Consider the following 20,855-nt stretch of genomic DNA (forward strand, 5'->3'; position numbering starts at 1 on the left):
TCCTAGAACCAATCCTCCCGCAGATATAGGGGGACAGCTGTACTATAAAAAGTCATACTTCTGCCCTGGCCGGTTGGCTCGGTGGTAGAGCGTCAGCCTGGCATGCAGAAGTCCAGGGTTCGATTCCCGGCCAGGGCACACAGGAGAAGCGCCCATCTGCTTCTCCACCCCTCCCCCTCTCCTTCCTCTCTGTCTCTCTCTTCCCCTCCTGCAGTGAGGCTCCTTTGGAGCAAAGATGGCCCGGGGTGCTGGGGATGGCTCCTTGGCCTCTGCCCAAGGCGCTGGAGTGGCTCTGGTCGCAACACAGCGACGCCCCGGAGGGGCAGAGCGTCACCCCCTGGTGGGCGTGCCAGGTGGATCCTGGTCGGGCGCATGCGGGAGTCTGTCTGACTGTCTCTCCCCGTTTCCAGCTTCAGAAAAATACAAAAAAAAAAAAAAAAAAAAAGTCATACTTCTTCTAAAGACCAATTTTCCCTCCTTGCGACCTTTTGGCCATTCAGCCATGGCATGTATTTTGAGTATGACTTCATCTCTTCCTTCTCCTTGCTTTCCTACCTTTATTTTCCTATACCCTGATTTTCTTATGTGGATGTACTCATACACATATATTTTTATCTTGTTTTTTTTCTTGTTTTGTGTGTTGTGTGTCTATGTGTGCATATATATACATAAAAATATTTTTCATAACATGGCAAAGTACAAATAAACAAGTAAATAGACAATAAACAACTGCCTTTTCTGTAATTGGGCAAATCAAACTACCTCTCCGAACCTCAATTTCAGCTTCTGGGTTTTCAATCTGACGTGGACCGTGTGAGTGGCATGAGGACACTGTCCTACGAACAGGGCGGAGTTCCGGGGCTGTGCATGGCTGGGTGGATGTGGGGGGAGGCGTCTGCGGGGGTGGGGAGGCTGTCTCTTAGAGGAAGCTGAACCCCGTTGTAATCGTATCTGAATGTAAAGAAAGAAACCTTCCCTTCAGAGGAGATTCTACCTGTATCCATGAAATACAGATGGCTGTTCACTGTAAATAAAGGCCACATCACTCTGTCTCACTCCCCACCCCACACCATCACTCCATACACATCCCTCTGCTACCCCCACCCTGCTGGGGGAAGTAAAAGTTGAGGTGGTTCCCGCTGGATGGGTCTTAAAGACCTCGGACGGAGTTCAGCCTGGCCCCTGCACAGACCCGGGAAGGCTGGAGGCACGTCCAGTGTCCGTCCACTGCTCTGAAACACTAAGTGAATAACTACCTGGTCGATGGCTTCTCCAGCACACCTTTCAGTCACTCATCAAAGAAAAAGGATACTCCCTTCTTTGCTTTTCTCCTGGACATTCTCCATTCCGGGCAGAGCTGACGCCACACGTCGGAAGAGCTGGAGAGAGGGGGAGATGCAGCGTGAGCCCCCGCCAGAGAGCCGTCCTTCCGCTCCTGCTCCCACTGGGTCTGCACCCTCCTGCCTCTACTACTCCTGACCCCGGCTTTACTATCCTGTCTCTGCCACTGACCGTGTCCCGAAGGGCAGGGGCTGCCCTGACTTCCCTCTCCCCCACCCCCAGCGCCTCTCCCCCAGCAGGTCAGGGGGTCACGGGAGCACGGGCCATGGGGAACAACAGGGACCTACACCAGGGCTGTAATGATGGAGACTCCGGGAGACAAGCCTTTAGAGGGCTTCTGTCTCACTGCCCACGCAGTGACCCAGTGTGGGGAACCAACTTCCTGTCTGCCCTTTAGACAAATGATCCTCTCCTCGGGGAGTCCCGCAAGTTCCTGGGCATTGAGGCCACTGGGCACTGGGGACCAGGGCCACAGAGTCACAGCAGAGAAGGACTTTTCTGAGAGTACGACAGGAGTGTGACGTGGTACTGTGGATTTGTGTGGGTATGGGTGTGTGATGTGTATACTGTGTGTGTGTGTGTGTTTATGCGCACATGTGGGGTTTCTGCATGTAAATGTGCATGGACAGACTGTGTGGGGGGGTGCTGGGGGAGCGGTGGGCAGGGGTGTCTGGTAGTTGCTGGCAGACATGAAACCTACGAGGTGACACTAAGTACAAAGCAGAAGTATAAGGCACCAGAAGACTCAGAACATGCCCCACCCCTCACAAACACCAACGGCAGGAACTCAGCGCGCTCTGGGCTTATAGTGTCTCTGTGAGCTCTGAGGATAGGGTGAGTCTTCTTCATGGCTTCGCCCAGAGCCCAGCCTAGCAGAGCACCCAGGCTCGGTGAGGGCCCGATGGGAGCACCCAGGGCCAAAGGCAGTGGGGCCCTGAGTGGTAAGGACACTGCTCTGCCTGGCAGGGTGTGGGACCCTACGGGTAGGCTGCAGAAAGGGCTCCGGAGCAGGGCAGGCAGAATTGGACGAGGATGCAGAGGGCCTGGGCCACTCATCTGAGCTTTTTTCGCGGCCTTGTCCCCAGCCAGCCCTGCTCGGCCTGTCTGAACATCGAAATGGTCACAGCCAAACTGACAGAAGGCAGCTCTCGGGGGTCACGTGTGGGTCCCTGAGAGTAGATATGATTGTGTTGAGAGTCCCGGAGTCGGCACTGTATGGAGACTCCTCTGAACTGCACAGGGTTGCAAGCGACCACACTGACTCCTGCTCAGACCATTACGTGGCTTCCAGAGCCTTCTAGGAAGGGAAGCATCAGGGTCTCCCTGACCCTGACTCTTGCTCAGACCATTACGTGGCTTCCAGAGCCTTCTAGGAAAGGAAGCACCGGGGTCTCCCTGGCCCTGACCACTGGTGCAGAGGCTACCTGCCCTCTGCTTCCCCAGCCCCGATGATGTTCCGTTGGGGTGCAAAGAGCAGCAGCCCGTGTCCCCTGTATGCCTCTGGGGATAGGTAGCTCCGTCCTCCAGGACACGCCATGGCAGCCCAGGCCTTATACCAAAGGAGGCCGGGAAGGGGTGGGAGTGAATGGAGCCACGTTGCAGTCACTCCAGTCCTGGAGCTTTGGGGCTCATTCTGTCTCTGCCCGCTCCTCTGCCACTGGCACTGCCCACGCGGGGCAGATCTTCACTGCATCCAGGCCAATGCTGCATGGGCAGCCTGTCTACTGTCCCGGGCACGAATGGCGGCAGCCGGGCAGAAGTGACACCCAGCCAAGCCGTGCTCCTCACTCAGCGATCCCTCCTCAGGCCACAGGCACTCCCCCAGCCCCACCTTTGCTCATGCTGTTCCCTGGCCTGGGACGCCCTCCCTCCTCATCACTGCTCCAAGTCCTCTCCTTCCTGAAGGCAGGGTCTCCGAACCTTTGGGGAACCACAGACCCCTCTGGCAGTCTGGCGACACCCACACACTCCTTCTAAGTGTGTGACATCAATTACACAGGAGCATGAAGGAAACCTTTTAGTATTGAAATACACTTTCTAAAACCTTTAAAGAGACACACTGGTGATGCGGCATTAACCTGTTAACCGGCAAGAGCTGGCAGTGTGTCTAATAACCGCCGAGATACTGAAGTACGGATGGCTGTCAAGTTCAAGATACCGCGACACGGTGAGGTGATAAGAACACAGCTGTGATCTCTGTGTGATAAAGCCACAGGGCTGCTCCTGTGACAGTCTAGCTGCCTACGCTCACGGTGGAAGGTAACCACGTAAAGGACAGCTAGATGTTAGTGCCGACAAAGCTGCAGTGTTTCCAGTCCACGACCCGCTGAACTGCCCCCCTGGACTCCCCGGGCCTGAGGACCCTCGACGTCTCCTCTGATGATTCTGGTTCACCGGGCCTGCCCCTCCTGAGAATCGTAGCGCACCACACGCATGGGTGGGCTCCTTTCTCCAACCTGCCTGGCCCTCCAAGCCCTGAGCACCACCAAGCACAAAGCGTAAACGCCTGCACTCCACCCCCAGTCGGTAAGACACCAGGGAAACAGTGCTTCTTTCAGCCCTCTGGAAGTTGGTGCCTGGACACTCATAGCATGCTCCAGGGCCATGTGGCGGGCTCCTGTATGATGCCTAACGATGACATTCTCCGGACACCCCTGGAGGGCCAGTGTTCTCTCCTCACGTATGATTGGTATCTGGAGGCAAGCTCGTTCCCCACTAGGTGGGTTTACGGGTGCTCGGGTTGCCGGCCCCAACCCAGACACTAGCGTGTGGAGGAGAAGCAGGGCTGCACCCCAGACTGACCGTGCCGGAAGGCACGCGTGGGCCTCACGGCTAAGCTGGGCCTGGGATCAGCACCAGGTGCATCCTACCTGCTTGACGTTGTAGCCGGTCTTCGCACTGGTCTCGATGAACATGACGCTCAGTTCTTTGGCGCGTTGCTCCCCCTCCTCGATGGTTATCTGCCTGCAGGTGAGGGGAGGGGGACATCAGGTCAGTAGGGAAGCGGCCCCTGGTGGGCGGGGGAGCAGCTGAGATGAGGGGTCCCGCCCAGCAGGACACTCCAACCCCTTCTTTACTACTTCTGTAGTGTCTTCCAGTCTGGGAGCAGCCCTGGTGGCAGGTGGGAGGGTGGTCCCATACCTGTCTTTCCCTGGAGTCGCCACTGCCAGAGACTACAGTTGTAAAGTGCTTCCAGCCACCTACAGTCTCTCTGGATGGTATAAACAGTCCCATTTTCCAAATGGGAACACCGAGGTTAAAGTGACTACCCCAAGGTCACCTACTTAGCAAAGGGACTAGGCCTTGAGCCCCATTTTCTCCACTCCGAAAAGAGGATTCTAATAAAGTAGGCTCTAATTCAGTTCATTTCTTAAACGGTCAGAGTACATTTCAGGAAGCCCGCCGTCCATGACCTCTTGCTTTAGCTAACCAAGTTGGGTCCCGAGACAAGGGGACAGATGTATGTAAGTGGCCCCTACGTCAGCCCTTTGCCCTGGAGCAGCCTCTTCAGAAAAGCTGTCACACCTAGACACAGCGCCAGGCCAGACATCCTGAGGTTAACATGTGGGACCAGGGCCCGCGTGCCTACACCCACACCGGTGGGGGCATTGCACGGGGACAGAGACACAAAGCACAAGCAGAAGCTGACAGGAGCCCGAGGGACTGCTGTGTCTGCAGCTGTGTTGGCTGTGGCCACGCCCAGATCACACACGGCTGGGCCGGGCCAGGTGCACGGCCCCCCACGCAGGCCACGCCTGGAGGAGCACCCCTGCATTGCCCCTGCTGCCACTGCAAGGTGGGGCCTCAGAGGGGACGGGGTCAGGGGTCTACCAGGGGCTTTCAAAGCCCCTAGTAACCCAACAGGACCCTCTCCAGATGCATGGGACAGGTCAGACAGAGAGGGTGCTCACTACCCATGCATCCAAGATCTCCCTGAGCAGGAGGAGCTGCAGAGGCGTGGAGTGGGCCCAGCCTGCCAGCCCCGGTACCTACCTCTTGTCGGCCAGGTCTGTCTTGTTGCCCACCAGCATGATGATGACGTCGCTGCCCCTCTCTGTCCTGACGTCATCGATCCACTTAGAGGTCTGCTGGAAGGAGTTGAGGTCTGGAGGTGGGAAGTGAGAACAGAACTGGGAGTGAGATCCAGCTCCCGGCGGGAGAGGGCAAAGGGGAAAGGTGGGAGGCGGGCAGGAGGGACAGGCAGCATGCATCCTCAGACGCCTGGGAGGGGCCGGAGCACAGGCCACACAGACCAGTGGGTCCAGACCTCCTTCTATAGGAGGCCCACGTGTCTGTGGAGCTGCTGCCCCAGGGCCCTGGAGAGCCCCTTGCATTGCTAAGCCACCCTCTAGGGGACAGAAGTCACCCTGACTGGCAGGTCACAGTGTCATGATTTGCCACGTGAACTACTTGTTTAGGGACAGATTTGAGTGTCAGACCTGGTTTTGGAGGCTTTGGAGTCACCAACTCCAGAGGGCTGAAAGAAGCGTTGTTTCCCTAGTGTCTTACTGACTGGGGGTGGGGTGCAGGCGTTTACACTCTGTGCTTGGCGGTGCTCAGGGGTTGGAGGGCCAGGCAGGTTGGAGGAAGGAGCCCACCCATGCATGTGGTGCGCTACAATTCTCAGGAGGGGCAGGCCTGGTGAACTAGAGTCATCAGAGGACACGTTGAGGGTCCACAGACCCGGGGAGTCCACGGGGGCAGTTCAGCAGAGTGAAAAGTGGGTGCATGGAGTTGGCTGTACTTGGAAACAGTGGAGGGGGGGCACAGCAGCCCCTAGGGGAGGGGGGCCCTACAGAGCAGACTGTGGCCCAGAGGAGCTCAGGGGGTCTTGGGAAAGGCCAGAGGGGAGTCCGAGAAGAACCCTGGGGTCTCTAAATAAGGGAGGGGCTAAAGCCAAGAGAGGCAAGGCGGTCTCAGGGATGCTCTCTCCTCAGTCGAAGATGTAAGACCTTGAAGAGGAGCAGTCATGGGGCGATGCCCCCCACTCAGCAGCCTGCACACCCAAGGGGAGGGGCGGCGCCTGTTTCCCTCAGCCTGATCCCTCTTCTGCTCCGTGTCAGGCTGCGTGAACTCAGCGCCCACTTGTACGCAGATGGGCAGGGAGTCTGTGGTCAGGGAGAGGGTTGGGTTGGAAGGAGGTGGTGGGCAGAGCCAGGGACAGCAGGCTGGGGCAGTACATTGTGTGTCCTCCCACCATTGGGGTGACTGCTGCCCAAGGGCTTGCCAGGTCCGTCCTATTATACCTGCCTGGGCAGTGAGTCCCTGCACCCATCCTCTGAACCCAGCCCCCTGAGCCTCTCTCAGGACTGTGCCGTCACTCTCAAGGACAGCTGCTTTGGCTAGAAGAGCCACCGTGTGTGAGCAGTGAAGCCACCTACAGTTCTCCCAGACCTGCTCAGCCTCCCCTTCCAGGGAGCCCTGCGAGGAGCGGGCAGGCCAGCTGACAACACCACAGCTGTGGGGTCCAGCTGACCCAGAGACCAGCGTCTTCTCCCACCCCGATACACACGCACACAGAGCCGGGAAGGGTGCAGAGGGGCTGGAAGCAGGACCAGCCTCGAGAGCTTCTCTGCTCACCTCTACACACAGGCCCCTGCTCTGAGGAGAGCCAGCCTGCACACCGTTCTGTCGCAGGAGGGTGGCGGGAGGTGGAACACAGGCTGATGTTCAAAGGCAACTCACCCCCACCCTCGGGCACCTGCCTTCCTGCATTCAGAGGATAAGCACACATGTGCACGTGCACACACAGAGGCTGCAGCCTGGCTGGGGCTCCCCTGGGTCCTGGAGCCCCTGTGAGCCACCCTCCCTCTGGCACCCAGGACCCACACTCACTTGTGATGTCATACACCACTACAGCCACGGTGGAGTCCCGGATGTAGCTGGGGATCAGGCTGCGGAACCTCTCCTGGCCCGCGGTGTCCCAGAGCTGCAGTCGCACCTGTCGCAGGGAGGGCAAGGGGGTCAGCGGGGGCCAGTGAGGTCCTCGTGGTGAGGGCGGGGGCTGGGGGGAGGTCCTAGTTCTGTGATGTTGGCACTGCCAGCTCTGGGGCAGGCATGGGCTCTCAGGGGTGCCCAGCTAAGGGTCCAGGTGATAAGCCCAAAGGAGCCCTCCTTGTCCTCCCCATTCTATAAAGTCAGGCACTCACCGTACGATCCTCCAAGTACATGGTTTTTGACAAAAAGTCAATTCCAATGGTTGCCTGTTAGAGAAAAGCACAGAAAGGTCAAAACTGAAAGGTCTCAGTGATCAAGGCAGTGACAGCCAGAAAAATGGGGGCCGCCCACGCCAAGCCCGGGGTGGGTTCTGCTCCATTGTCCCTGCCACCCCCCCACAGTGAACCGTCTCATCCCTCCCAGAGGAAGGGACTTTGAGCTAAATCAAGATGAGGACAGGGGATTCCTAGGGAGTGATATCAAAGGGAACGGGATGAGAGAGCTGAGTGAGGCCTCCCCAGGAGCAAGGCCAGAGGGCCAGCTTTGGAAGAACAAACATCATCTCAGGACTTGAGATGACTATTGGAGAAACCAAAAGAGACCTACCTTCAAGTCTACATATGGGAAGTAACCCTTCCAAGAAAAATTAGCTGTCCATAATTTATTTGCCTATTAAAATGAAACAGCACCCTTCAGAGGAAGGTAAGAGAATCCAAGAATCTCTACACTGTATTATTCACAATCTCCCCTGCACAATAAAAAAGGATTAGACATATAAAGAGGCAGGAAATTCAAGCCATAATCAAGAGAACAACTCAACAGAAACAGACCCCAGATGACCCAGATATTGGATTAGCAGACAAGACTTTAAAATAACTGATATAAATGTTAAAGTTTAAAGGAAAAGATTAATATGGTTGGTGAATTTCAAGAGATATAAGAAAACACTAAAAGAAAAAAATGGAAATCTTAACACTAAAAAAATGCGATACAAGAAATAAAAATACTCTGGTTTAAATAACAGCAACTAGGACCCTGCAGAGGGAAGGTCAATGAACTTGAAGAGAGGCCAAAACAAACTATTCAAATGGAAGCACAGAGAGAAAAAAGATGCAATAAAAGAACACAGGATCAAGAACTTCTAGGACAATATCATGTGATCTGATATACATGCTATTAGGCTCTCATAAAAAGAATTTGAAACAAAATCAGCAAAAAATTTTTTGAAAAAATAATGGTCAAAATTTCCCCAATTGATTAGAAATGCCAACCCACAGTTCCAAGAAGCTCAGTGAATCTAAAATAGGATAAATACAAAGAAGGCCATACCCACGCATGTCATAGTCAAATTGTTAAAAACCAAAGACAAAGAGAAAACCTTACTAGCAGCCAGAAATATAAAACACATTATATGCAAGGAAACAATGACAAGAATGATAGTTGCTTTCTCTTCAGAACAACTGTAGGACAGAAAACAATGAAACAAATCTTTAAAGTTCCAAAAGAAACAAAAACCATCATGTCAACCTAGAATTCTAGAGCCAGTGAAAACGTCCTTCAACAAGGAAGGCAAAACAAAAAACAATTTCAGATAAGGGAAAGCTGTGATAACTTGTAAACCGGTGGGTCTTTATTACAGGCCACGCTTTGGGCTGAAGGGAAATTTTACAGATGGAAATTTGAATCTTTAAAAGAAGAAATATAAGAGCACCAAAAGTGGTAAATCTATGGGGAAATATAAAAACACGTGACTTGTCCTTGATCACCTCCTGCTTCTGTTCACATCAGCATTTGTTCATAACGCTCTCCCATTTTGCCCCTGCTACATCCTTGGCACAAATCGCTCTCACAAGTTGACCAAAAACCCCACTGTACAATAGGAAGTATAAATCACTTCAAATACTTGGCTTTACACTGTAATATAACAACACTGATAGCCGCTGTAACAACCACTGAACCTCTGACTACTTATCATTTGCCAGCTATTGTGCTAAGTGCTGCACATGCATTATTTGATCCTGATAATCTATGTTATGGGTTATATACCTTAGTACTTGTATGTCACTGGTAAGAAAACTGAGCACAAAAGATGTTGTTTTCCTAGCATTAAGAGCTGGAAGTGGCAGGGCTAACATTTAAAAGGTGTTTGCAAAGTTGTCTGCATGTGCCCAGCCTTAGTCCCCCATTCCTCTGGGCTCGGAGTATTTGCTCCTTCTCGTTTTCAAAGCAAACCTCTCCTTGGGGTGCTCTGGGCCCTATTCCTCTGTCCCTGAATGATACTCTCTCAGCCATCTCCTCTCTCTTCTCTGTCTCTACTTTTATTTCAGGTATCTCTCTTCCTTCCATCCAAACAACATTCTCAAAATTCTCACATCCTTTAAAAAAATTCCTCCCTGTCACTAAGTGGTTCTCTAGCTATCTGTCAATCTCTCACCTCTCTTCAAGTGGTATGCTTCTTGGAAAAGGACCCTAAACTTATAGTCTCTACTTCCTCCACTCCCACCCATTGCTTAAGATGGGCGGTCTGGCTTCTACCCTCTGCCCATTGACGCTGCTCTGGCTATGATCACCAGTAGGTCTTTCATCTCCAAGATGTCAGGACACTACATGCCGGACTCTACTTGATGTGCTTGACCCTGAAGACCAATCCTTTTTCTTGACATTCTCCCTTCCTTTGCATTTCATGACACTGCTTGTTTCTGGCTTCCCTGCCTCTCTAACTGCTGACCTTTATTGGTTCTTTTGCAGGATCCTTTCTTTTTCTCAATCCCTAAAATGCTGGTGTACCCCACTGTTTTTTGTCAGGGGACCACATTTACTCTCACATCTTCAGACAGAATGTGTTGATGGCTTCCCAACCTATACCCAGGCCTACCTCAATCCTGAGCCTCAGATCTAAGTATCCAGCTGCTTACTAGACATCGACACCCTGCACAGAAGCCATCATCTCCTGCCAAACCTGCTGCTTCTACTTTTCCTGTCTCGATGATGAGTGGCGCCTCTACCACCCTAGGTGTCCACGCCTCTGGAAGCCCTCCCAGACCCTCCTCTTCGCTTGCTCTTCATCCACTCCCCCCCATCAGATGACTGACTGAGCTGATTGATTACCTTTTACCTGTCCACTTCTCTCCATCCCCAGCCCCACTGCCCCAGTTCTGACTGCCAATCTCTTTTACCTGCATAACCTGAACAGCCTGCTGACGGGTCTCTCTGCCCTCAGGCTCTCGCAGCACCGGGGTTATCTTTCCAAAATATAAGTCTGACCCCAACACTCCCTCCTGCCCCTTGCAAACAGTCTACACACTTCAGCTTGGCCTCAAGGCTGTTCAGGCCTGCCCCTCACTTCCTGTGGCCTCATTTCCCCCTTACCCTGCTTACACTTTATACATTAATAATAATGCTCTGGCCAGGGATCCACATGCACAAGTCACCTTCTATTTCTGTGCCTCTTTCAATGCAGTTCCCTCCCCTGGGACGCACTTTCACGTGCTTGCTGCCTATTCATAGTTTGAGATTCGGCTTCACTTCCCGATACACCAAGTTATGGGTTCTATCCCCCGTCAAGGCACATGTAAGAATCAACCAATGAGTGCATAAATAAGTGGAACAACAAATCAATGTTCTCCCTCTCCCCTTTCCTCTCCCTCTCTAAATAAATTTTAAAAAATTTTTTAATTTTTTAAAACCAGATTCAGATCCTTTGCAAGTAATTTTCTGAGCTCTTAGGTTGGCCTCAGAGCCCCTCATCTTAATGGTTTCTCTACTAAATTGTAAAGATCTCATATTGGTCAGTGTCTCCAGTGGCCAGTGGTTCTCAACATGCAGTGCATGGACCGACTGTTTCAGAATCACACCAGGAACCTGTAAAAATGCAAATTCCTGAGTCCCATTCAGACAGACAGAATCACAATCTCTGGGGTGTCTGTCTGGGAATCCAAATTCCAGACAAGCCCACAGATAACTCACTTGTGCCGGAAAGTTGATGACAACTGCCTAGACTTTGAGCTCATACTATAATGAGTCTGCGAAGCCATGGCATCCAGGAGGAGGGACAGACTCCCCGCCTGGGTGAGAGACAGGGGAGGCGCATGCATGCAGAAGACGCTAGTCCTAGACGAAGAAACCAAGGCTCAGGCAGGGCCAAAGGCAGTGTGGGGAAAGGCAGGGTTTGGAGCTAGGTCTCCCTAACTGCAAAGCCCCTGCTCGTGACTCTTCGGTTTCCTAAAATCCTCTGATTTCTGAAGTTGTCACTGTAGCCTTAAGCTGTCATTGAATTTGCATGGGAGTCACATCCTGTCTGGATGAGACATAATGCAGGATCCATTCCTATTGTCAGAATCTTATGATCATTAGCATTTTAACAACAACAGAAGTCCGCTCTCTAAGGACAGAACAGAAATGAGAACTTTTATGACAGCTCTGACTGGGCCTTGGTTACCAGAAAATTTCTAGCTCCTTGGCAACATCTATTTTTCCAGACGTTAGGCACAGCAGATGGCCCTATGCTGCTGCCAGGGGGAGCCCACTTCGCCAGGTAGGCCAGCTCTGCAGAGAGAAGGTGGTCCTAGTCCTCCCTGGGCAGCTCCCTTCTGGCAAACAGTAATTACTACTCATTTACTCAGTCATTCTCGAGTGTTCACTATGTGTTACATACAGAGCAGAGCAAGCCCTGGCCCCGCCTATAAGGAGATTTTTCTCTTCCCCGTAATGCTCTTCCTCATGGTTAATAACATTCAGAGTTCCAGATCAGGCCTTGAACTTCCAACACTGTGAAGGAGGTAAGATGAGCACATAGACCTGTGGTCCATGACAGATGGAAAGGACCAGTATAGTATAGGCGCTAAGAAGAGCAGGACCTTGCTTCTGCTTCATTTCTTGAGGAAAGATGAGGCAACTACACAAATCCTAGAGTGGATACTAACATTCCAGCAGGTGGAGAGAGGGGAGTAGTGGACCATGGGAAGCGTGGGGAGAAGATTTTGGATTCTGATTTTGGTAATGGCAGAGTTCCTATCAGACCAGTCCTCTTGCAGATTATTACTACAATAAACTCTGAACCAAATATAACAAACAACTATCTGAAAGCACTGGAAAGTAACCAAAAGTGGGTGGCCTCTTGAGGGGAGTCAACACTTAAAAGAAGGGAACAGCCTTGGGTGAGGTTCCTATTTCTCTGTCTGTCCAGAGGGCAGCCCCACTGGAGCTGAGCGTGGCTAGAACTTGGCAAGTAACCCACAGTCTCACTGGCTGAGAAACGAGAGGGCAGACTGCAAAGCTACCACAGAAGCCAGAAATAAGACAGCCATGCCGAGGGCACCCTAAATTCTGCATCTAAATGTTGCTAAATCTGATTGACCCAACCAGTCTACCTATGACTGAAAACAAAACAGACAAACAAACAGATCTAAACAGAATTTTAAGTTGCGGCCTATCACAGGGGAAGGGAATAGAGAATTTGGGTCCAACCAATACTCTTTCAAATGAACAAACAGAAATCCAAAGTCTTAATCACAGTGTGTAGGATATAATTTAAAATTACTAGACATGGGAAGTAAAAGCCATATTCAAGAAAAAAAAGAGATTAACTGGAGTCCAACCCCAAAGTGACCCAGACACTGAAAGTATCAATCAAGTATTTATTTTTTTAAAGAGAGACAGGGATCGGAAGGGAGACAGATGAGAAGCGTCAACTTGTAGTTGTGGCACTTCAGTTGTTCATTGACTGTTTCTCATACATGCCTTGATGGGGGGGGGGGGGGGCTCCAGCTGAACCCTCCAGTGACCCCTTGCTCAAGCCAGAGGCCTTGGGCTCAAGCCAGTGACCATGGGATCATGTCGATGATCCCACACTCAAGCTGGTGAGCCTGCACTCAAGCTGGATGAGACAGCGCTCAAGCCAGTGACCTTGGGGTTCCAAACGTAGGACCTCAGTGTCCCAGGTCGATGCTCTACCCACTGTGCTACCACCTGGTCAGGCTCAACCAAGTGTTTCTTAACAGCTAAAATAATTATGCTCAAACAAATAATGAAAAATATAAAGAAATTGTAAAAGAACAAATACAAATTTAGAACTGAAAAATAAAATATCTGAAATGCAAAATTAATGATGGGCTTAGCAACAGAGAGGTGATAATAGATGAAATAGTAAAGTTGAAAACAAATCAATAGGCAGTATCCAAAATTGCAATATGGGGCCACTAGACAAAAAGAATAGCTAGGGGGAGGAGACAAGATGGCGCTGGAGTAGGCGGACGTACCAACATCTACCTCCCAGAACCAAAGTGGATTACAAAATAATTTTAAGAACTATCATCTGGAAAAACCAACTTTGGATTAAACTAAGAGGACTCTTCAACCAAGGAACACTGAAGAAGCCACACTGAGACTGGTTAGTGTATCCCAAGGTTCTCTTTACCACACCACAGTCGCAGAGCTCCAGGGAAAAGCAACCTGGTCTCGTCTCTCCAGGCGGGGGGGGGGGGGGGGGGGGGGGGGGGGGGGCGGGGGGAGCTCCATATCCACACATGCTGCAGATGGCTTTTCCAGTCTACCTGAATCATTACCAGCTAGAAGCAGCGGTCATTGGGACTTGGATGTGAGCTGCAAAGTATAGAATTGTGACAATAATTCCAGTGCCATGCGGACTTTTCCTGGATGTGGACTCTTCCTGGGCTTTTGCTCCTTGTGATAGCTCCTAACAGACTGAGCTGGGGTTGGGTTGCATTTTTCAGGGATTTGGCATGGTGTTGGGGCCAACTTGGACTTGGTGAACATGTTAAGGACACTATTCTTTTATGGATTCTTGCTGTATTGGCCAAGAGTTTGCTTAAAGGCTTTAATCACTGTAAAAAAAAAAATAGAAGACTAGATAAAGAAGATGTAGCACATATACACCATGGTATACTATTTAGCCATAAGAAACGATGACATCAGATCACTTACAGCAAAATGGTGGGATCTTGATAACATTATATGGAGTGAAATAAGTAAATCAGAAAAAAACAAGAACTGCAGGATTCCATACATTGGTGGGACATAAAAACGAGACTAAGAGACATGGACAAGAGTGTGGTGGTTATGGGGGGCAGGGGGAGGGAAGGAGGGAGAGGGGAAGGGGTACAAAGAAAACTAGATAGAAGGTGACAGAGGACAATATCTCTTTGGGTGATGGGTATGCAACAGAACTGAATGACGATAACCTGGACATGTTTTCTTTGAATATATGTACCCTGATTTATTGATGTCACCCCACTGAAATAAAAATTTATTTATATATATAAAAAAAAGAATAGCTAGGTATGCGGGTAGTCCACACTCTTCTATAAAAGGCCTTAGAAACCTTGGTGATTCCCTGTGACCTGCAATGACTGACACTCTCTCTTAAAGGTCAGCACAGGTCACACAGGTGTGTGTGTATTGACAGGAAGGTATGGATGAGTACGTGAATAGACACATGGGTGAATGGAGATACACCCATGTGCATGCAACTATATATTCACATGTTGAAGTATGTGTATGTGGGCAGGACTTGGGTGGATGAGTGTGGGGTAGAAGGAGGCACTTCTGCTTTGAAGGTAAAGCCCAGATTGATGACATTTATATAGCCTGGAGGCTGAGAGACTGAGGTGACTAGGAGCCATCATAGGGCTTGGGCGGGGAAAGGGGACAGATTTCTGCCAGCAGCAAACTTAGGCTCCCTGTCAATGACCCCCCAGGGTAGACCATAGCCACTGCAGAAGATACAGCATGCAGTTAGCTGAGTGCCCCACCCAAATGGACCAGGGTGGGATCTTGGGCCCAGAGGGCCCCGGCATATATACAGTGGCCTCTATTACTGCTTTGGCAGGATCTGGATGCTATGGGGTGAATAGGAGTTTTCTTTTTTTTTTTTAAATATTTTTTTTAATTTTATTTATTCATTTTTAGAGAGGAGAGAGAGAGACAGAGAGGGAGAGAGAGGAGAGAGAGACAGAGAGAGAGAAGGGGGGAGGAGCTGGAAGCATCAACTCCCATATGTGTCTTGACCAGGCAAGCCCAGGGTTTCAAACCGGCGACCTCAGCATTTCCAGGTCGATGCTTTATTCACTGCGCCACCACAGGTCAGGCCAGGAGTGTTCCTGACAGCCAATCTGGCCCTAAGCTTCTCCAGTCTAAAATAGCTTCCTTCAAGGATCAGTGGATCACATGAGTTAGACAACCTGAATCTATTCTGTATAAAAAAAATCTATCTGACTGAAGGATTTCCAAGAGGAGGTGTGGAAACCCACCCTCTAATAACATTTCTCAGTCCAGTTATGTGAAACACAGCCCCATGAGGTGATCTCTAGGATAAAAACGGACTGTGATCAAGTGTTTCTGGGAAAGGCTGCATATTCTGTCCCCTAGTGGAGACCCACAAAGCACACTGGCATAGTAAAGGCTCTGAGAATTCCTGCACTGAAGAAATATGAACCCAATGATTCCCAAGCTTCTTTGCCCTGGGAACCTTTATGCTTATAATTCCTGTTAACATCCTAGTGTTCCCAGAGCTTCAGGAAAGGCTGACCTTCAAAAAGGTGGGTTCTGAGGGAGACCATATCCCTCCTTCAGCTTCCCTTGGAGTCTTGGTCAAAGCATTCATTTTTTGTACTTTATTTCCACTTATGAGGTATGGAGTAAATTGTTCTTGCTGGTAATTATACCACAAAGATATAAGGAGTACATCAGGACAACAAGAGCAGCAGGCTTGGCTTTGGGGACACTCCTGCCAGTCCATGTTCCCCACAGCCCCCTCTCCAGCTGTGCCGCACGAGCCTCCCGTGTCCCTCCGGGAGGCTGGGCTGTACTCCGCTGTGATTACGTTGCCCAGACCTGGTAATGCTTATTTAATCCTTTAAATCATCTTGCTTGCAAACTGTACTTATGAAAAATGTCAGGCACTTCATTTCATACAAAACACGAGGAGCGTAACAAGTGCAGATTTCCTAGCCACATCCACATTTATCTTCTGAAGGTGGGATTAAGCAGTGTCAACGGGCTCAGACACACTGTGCAGAATGGTAGTACATTACATGCCTCCCTCTGCACAAAAGCTTCCATTGGTCTAGCGGATCCCCGAGGAAAGGGATGTTCCCTGAGGCACTTGTTGAAATCTTCTTTGCTATGTGCATTTATTATGAAATATATTTTGCAGCACATTCTGACAAGACACAGTAATAAAGTCTGCAGTGGAAATTTGCATGGTAATTTGCATAAATTGACTCAAGACTCTCTTTTCAGGAAGAAAAATCATAAAAAGGAGTGTGTATGTCTTCTTTTAGCCTTGGCCTGGCCTTGGCCCATGGTTGGGGAAGCATCCCTAAGTGGCAGAAAGCAGCTGGGCCTGACAAGCCCCTGACAATGAAGCTGCTGTCTGTGCTCCACACCACTAGCCATCAGATGAGAGAATCAGGGTAAAGTCATGCAAATTAGCATGCAAATGAGGCTGGCAAAACCTAAGGATTCAGACTGGCAAGTGGGCGCTGTGGGGAAGGAGACTGCGGCCTCTGGAAATCACGCTGGGCAGGCTCTGTCCTCGCCAGCAGCTCTGCGCTCGGGAGGCGGGGACGCGAGCTCCAGAGGCCACTACACGTGTACCCGGATTCTTTCAGACACCTCAGCTTCCAAGTCTACACGGCCCTGGCGGCCACTTTCCTCTTAGTGGAGAGTGGCTTAGTCAACACCCAATTAAGGACTTATTGATTGCTCTTTTATGTCCAGGCTGTGGTCTGAAACATCAAACAAATGATAGGTACCTTCGAACTTTAAATAAGGGGTTAAATTTAATCAAAATCAATCAATCTGTTCAAAACCCACAGATACCCATGACATATGGCCTGAAACTCCCCAAAAGATCTGAAGGGCAACATATGAATTCAAGTGCACAAGCCCTTCCCTAATAATTAGGGCAAAAGATGCTCCAAGTAGTGGGCTTCTGAAGTTGTCTAAGAGCTACCTCTGTATAATCTACAAAGTGAATTAGGAAGGATTACTAAAATACGGGGCAGAGAATGTACCATGGGTCCATATAAATACAGCAGGTACTACTGGGAGACTTACCATTATCCAACCCACGTATTATCTATTGGCAACCTCTTGCTCCCTTGCTTGCCTAGAGACCGTAAAAGTGAAATTCTGCTTTCCCAGGCTAAGGGTGAAGGTGAGACCCAATTCAGGCTGATAAGACACAAACTGCAATCTGCTGGAGGGAGAGGCCGTTTGAGGGAAGCTGCCGCTTTCTCTGCTTTGGATGCAGAGGTGATGACTAGAGCAGTGTCAGTCTGCATGAAGACGGGAACCCACGCAGCAAGAAGGCGGCACGGACTAAGAGCAAGGGCCTGGGGCTGATGGCATCGCTGCTCAGCTCTGCCTCCTCAGGCCTCTCCACCCTTCTCGCACCTGGGAAACCAAAACCTTGCTTTGTTTATGCCACCATTAGTCAGCTGTCTGTACAGGTGACCATATTCCTAAATGTATATACTCATTAAAAGAGAGGAAGCAGCCCTGGCCGGTTGGCTCTGCGGTAGAGCGTCGGCCTAGCGTGCGGAGGACCCGGGTTCGATTCCCGGCCAGGGCACACAGGAGAAGCGCCCATTTGCTTCTCCACCCCTCCGCCGCGCTTTCCTCTCTGTCTCTCTCTTCCCCTCCCGCAGCCAAGGCTCCATTGGAGCAAAGATGGCCCGGGTGCTGGGGATGGCTCTGTGACCTCTGCCTCAGGCGCTAGAGTGGCTCTGGTCGCCAACATGGCGACGCCCCGGAGGGGCAGAGCATCGCCCCCTGGTGGGCAGAGCGTCACCCCATGGTGGGCGTGCTGGGTGGATCCCGGTCGGGCACATGCGGGAGTCTGTCTGACTGTCTCTCCCTGTTTCCAGCTTCAGAAAAATGAAAGAAAAAAAATAAATAAATAAATAAAAAAAATAAAAGAGAGGAAGCAGCTGACCGGTGGGGGTGCACAGAATAGAGCGTAGACCCAGAATGCTGAGTTCCCAGGTTAAAAACCCCAAGGTCGCTGGCTTGAGCAGGGTATCACTGACATGATCCCATGGTCGCTGGCTTAAGCCCAAAGGTCGCTGGCTTGACTGGAGCGCCCCTGGTCAAGACACGTATGAGAAACAATCAATGAACAACTAAAAGTGCTGCAACAAGTTGATGCTTCTCATTTCTCTCCCTTTCTGTCTCTCTCTCTTTTGAGTGAGAGAGTGAGTGAGAGAAAGAAAGAGAAAGAGAGAAAGGAGGGGGAGACAAGGGCAGAGGAGAGAAGGGAGGAAAAGAAAGATGTCAGAGCAAGGCCAAGTCTGCCCTCCATCCTGGACCAAGTAAATGTCTAGAGGGAGCACCTGATTGCCTGGCAGTGCCCTAGCGGGTCTCTGAGGGCAGGGTCACCTCGCCAAGCTGACAGGCATTCAGGGGCATCTCACCCCTGGACCCTGTGCATTGACCTGATGCCTCTTGTCTAACCGCACCTCCTCTTCAAGGTGAAGCACTGGGCACCTCCCCACACCCATCAGAGGACCCCTCTCTCGGCTGTCTCTCCACTGCTGTGAGCTCTGTGAAGGCTCCTTCATCTCCTTACAGTGGCCCGCTGACAAAGGTGCTCAGATCTACTTCCCAAGGCCCCGTGCCTCTCCTGTCCCCTGGCCCCAGCCGGGGAGGGGACAGAGGCCGGTGTGCATGGGTGTGTAGGTGTGTGTTCAAGGAAGATGTTCGGGCTGGACCCACACCCAGGTCCTCCTTCCTCACTGAACCCCTCTTCAGGCCCACCAGCAGAGGCGACGTGGGGGCATGTTCGATGTGGGGCCTGGCTGCCGGAGCCTGGCAACCCCCAGACCAGCAGCCTGAGTCTGGCTGGACAAGTGTTAGCAGAACTTGCTGTTCCAGAAAGAGTTTAGAGGATCAGTTCGCACACAGGACAAAGCACCGCTCTCCATTCACCATGACCCTCACAAAGCCCCCGCCCCAGCCGTGGGGGCCAGCTGGAGCCCTGCCCCTCTGAAGGGCTAACCCCAACTATCAAACTATCAGGTTGAATCGTCAGGGTGGAGACAGACACTGGCCTGGGGGCTGCAGAGCAGAGGGTTGGGCACAGCGTCAATGACCAGACCTCAGTAAACCTAGGGACTTGATTAAATCAACTTACAACATCACTCAAAGAAACATCCTGATCATTTTGAAAAACCTTGTGAGAACAAAAAGTCATGCTGCTGAGATACGGTCCTGGGGCAATGGCTGCCCCAGGTAAATGCAGCCCATGAAGGGCCAGAGGCGCCTGGGAGCCTGCAGGGGTTCCACTGGGGGGGTGTCCGTGTGTGGGGGGTCCATGCAGGGAGGGGGGGCAGGTGGGGCAAATCATTCTGAGGCCTGAGCCAGAGTCTGGTCCCCAGTGGGACCAGACAGGGAGGTGACAGGGCTCAGTAGTGGGTTGAAGAATGTCCCCCCAAATCCTGTCCACCTGGAACTTCAGAATGGGACCTTTTTGGAAAAAGGATCTTTGTGGAGGTAATTAATTAGTTAAGGAGCTTACGATGAAAAATCATCCTGGGTTTAGGATGGGCCCCTCATGCAGTGTCTGGAGTCCTTACGAGTGGAAAAGACAGGACACACAGCGCCACGAAGAGAAGGCCACCATGCGAGCTCGGCAGCCCCACCCAAGGCACACCTGCGGCCACCAGAGACCGGAGGGAGCAAGGAGGAAGACTCTCCTCTGGAGGAAACTGGCTCTGCCTCACGGTCACTCTGGATTTCTAGTCTCCAGAATTGTGAAAGGACAATTTCAGTTGTCATGGCAGCCCCAGGGAACGAACTCAGACCCTGGAGGTTAGAGAGGAAAGCTCTGGGCAGAGCAGACAGACTGCCGAGTGGGGAGAGGTCCTCTGCCCGTGAGGCTGGGTGGACTCAGCCATTCTGTTCCCTTCACAAAGGCTCTACGGGACCCCAGAAGTGCCCCAGTGTAGGCAAAGCTCCATGGTCCTCCAGAAACGCTCCTCCACTCTGGGGAGCCACTGCGTAAGTTCCTGCAGGCCGGGACCCTCTCCTGGGGGCAGCCCACAAAGCCGGTTTCCTAATCTGTGCTGTGGCAGGAGGTCCAGAGACAGGTCCATTGCTCCAGCCTTGGCTATAAATTCATCTCTATCAACTCTGAAAACTTAAAAATGTTAATGCCTGAGCTGGCCTGTGCATCTCCCGGCCAGACCCCCAGTAAGTAATATTCTTGTGTAGCCAAGACAGAGGACCTATGAAGGACCCATGAGAAACCCCAGAAGAGTGCTGCTTCCAAGTCCTCCCCCTCCTTACTCTCAGCAGCCACATGCAGAGGCCTGAGACCAGCCCTAGCGCCACATTGGCTTGGTCTCAGGTCTCTGCAGGTGAAATATCAAGCCGTGGCCCAAGGTGTGTTTCATTGGCCTGTGGGAGGGGACGGGGCTTGGCCCACACAGAGGGTCAAGTCTCGCCACAGTGCAGGTGCCAGAAGGTTTCTTCTATAGCAAATTTGGAAAGTAATTTCTTAGTTGGGGGTTTATACAAGAGAACTATAGAGACACGACTCTCACCAGGATGTCTGC

At 51.3% G+C, this 20,855-nt stretch overlaps 1 protein-coding gene across 1 annotated transcript in view; it reads right to left on the reverse strand.

Moving 5' to 3' along the window:
• Positions 1-20,855, reverse strand: part of RAB6B (RAB6B, member RAS oncogene family) — a 56,060-nt gene that overhangs the window by 1,364 nt on the left and 33,841 nt on the right. Inside the window, exons 3-7 of the mRNA XM_066245004.1 lie at positions 7,491-7,544; positions 7,177-7,282; positions 5,335-5,446; positions 4,212-4,305; positions 1,313-1,379 (exon numbers count right to left, since the gene is read on the reverse strand). Coding sequence (XP_066101101.1) covers positions 1,313-1,379; positions 4,212-4,305; positions 5,335-5,446; positions 7,177-7,282; positions 7,491-7,544 — 433 coding nt within the window. The remainder of the gene's footprint in view (positions 1-1,312; positions 1,380-4,211; positions 4,306-5,334; positions 5,447-7,176; positions 7,283-7,490; positions 7,545-20,855) is intronic.

This window comes from Saccopteryx bilineata, chromosome 10, assembly GCF_036850765.1.
Source record: "Saccopteryx bilineata isolate mSacBil1 chromosome 10, mSacBil1_pri_phased_curated, whole genome shotgun sequence".
Classification (NCBI taxonomy): domain Eukaryota; kingdom Metazoa; phylum Chordata; class Mammalia; order Chiroptera; family Emballonuridae; genus Saccopteryx; species Saccopteryx bilineata.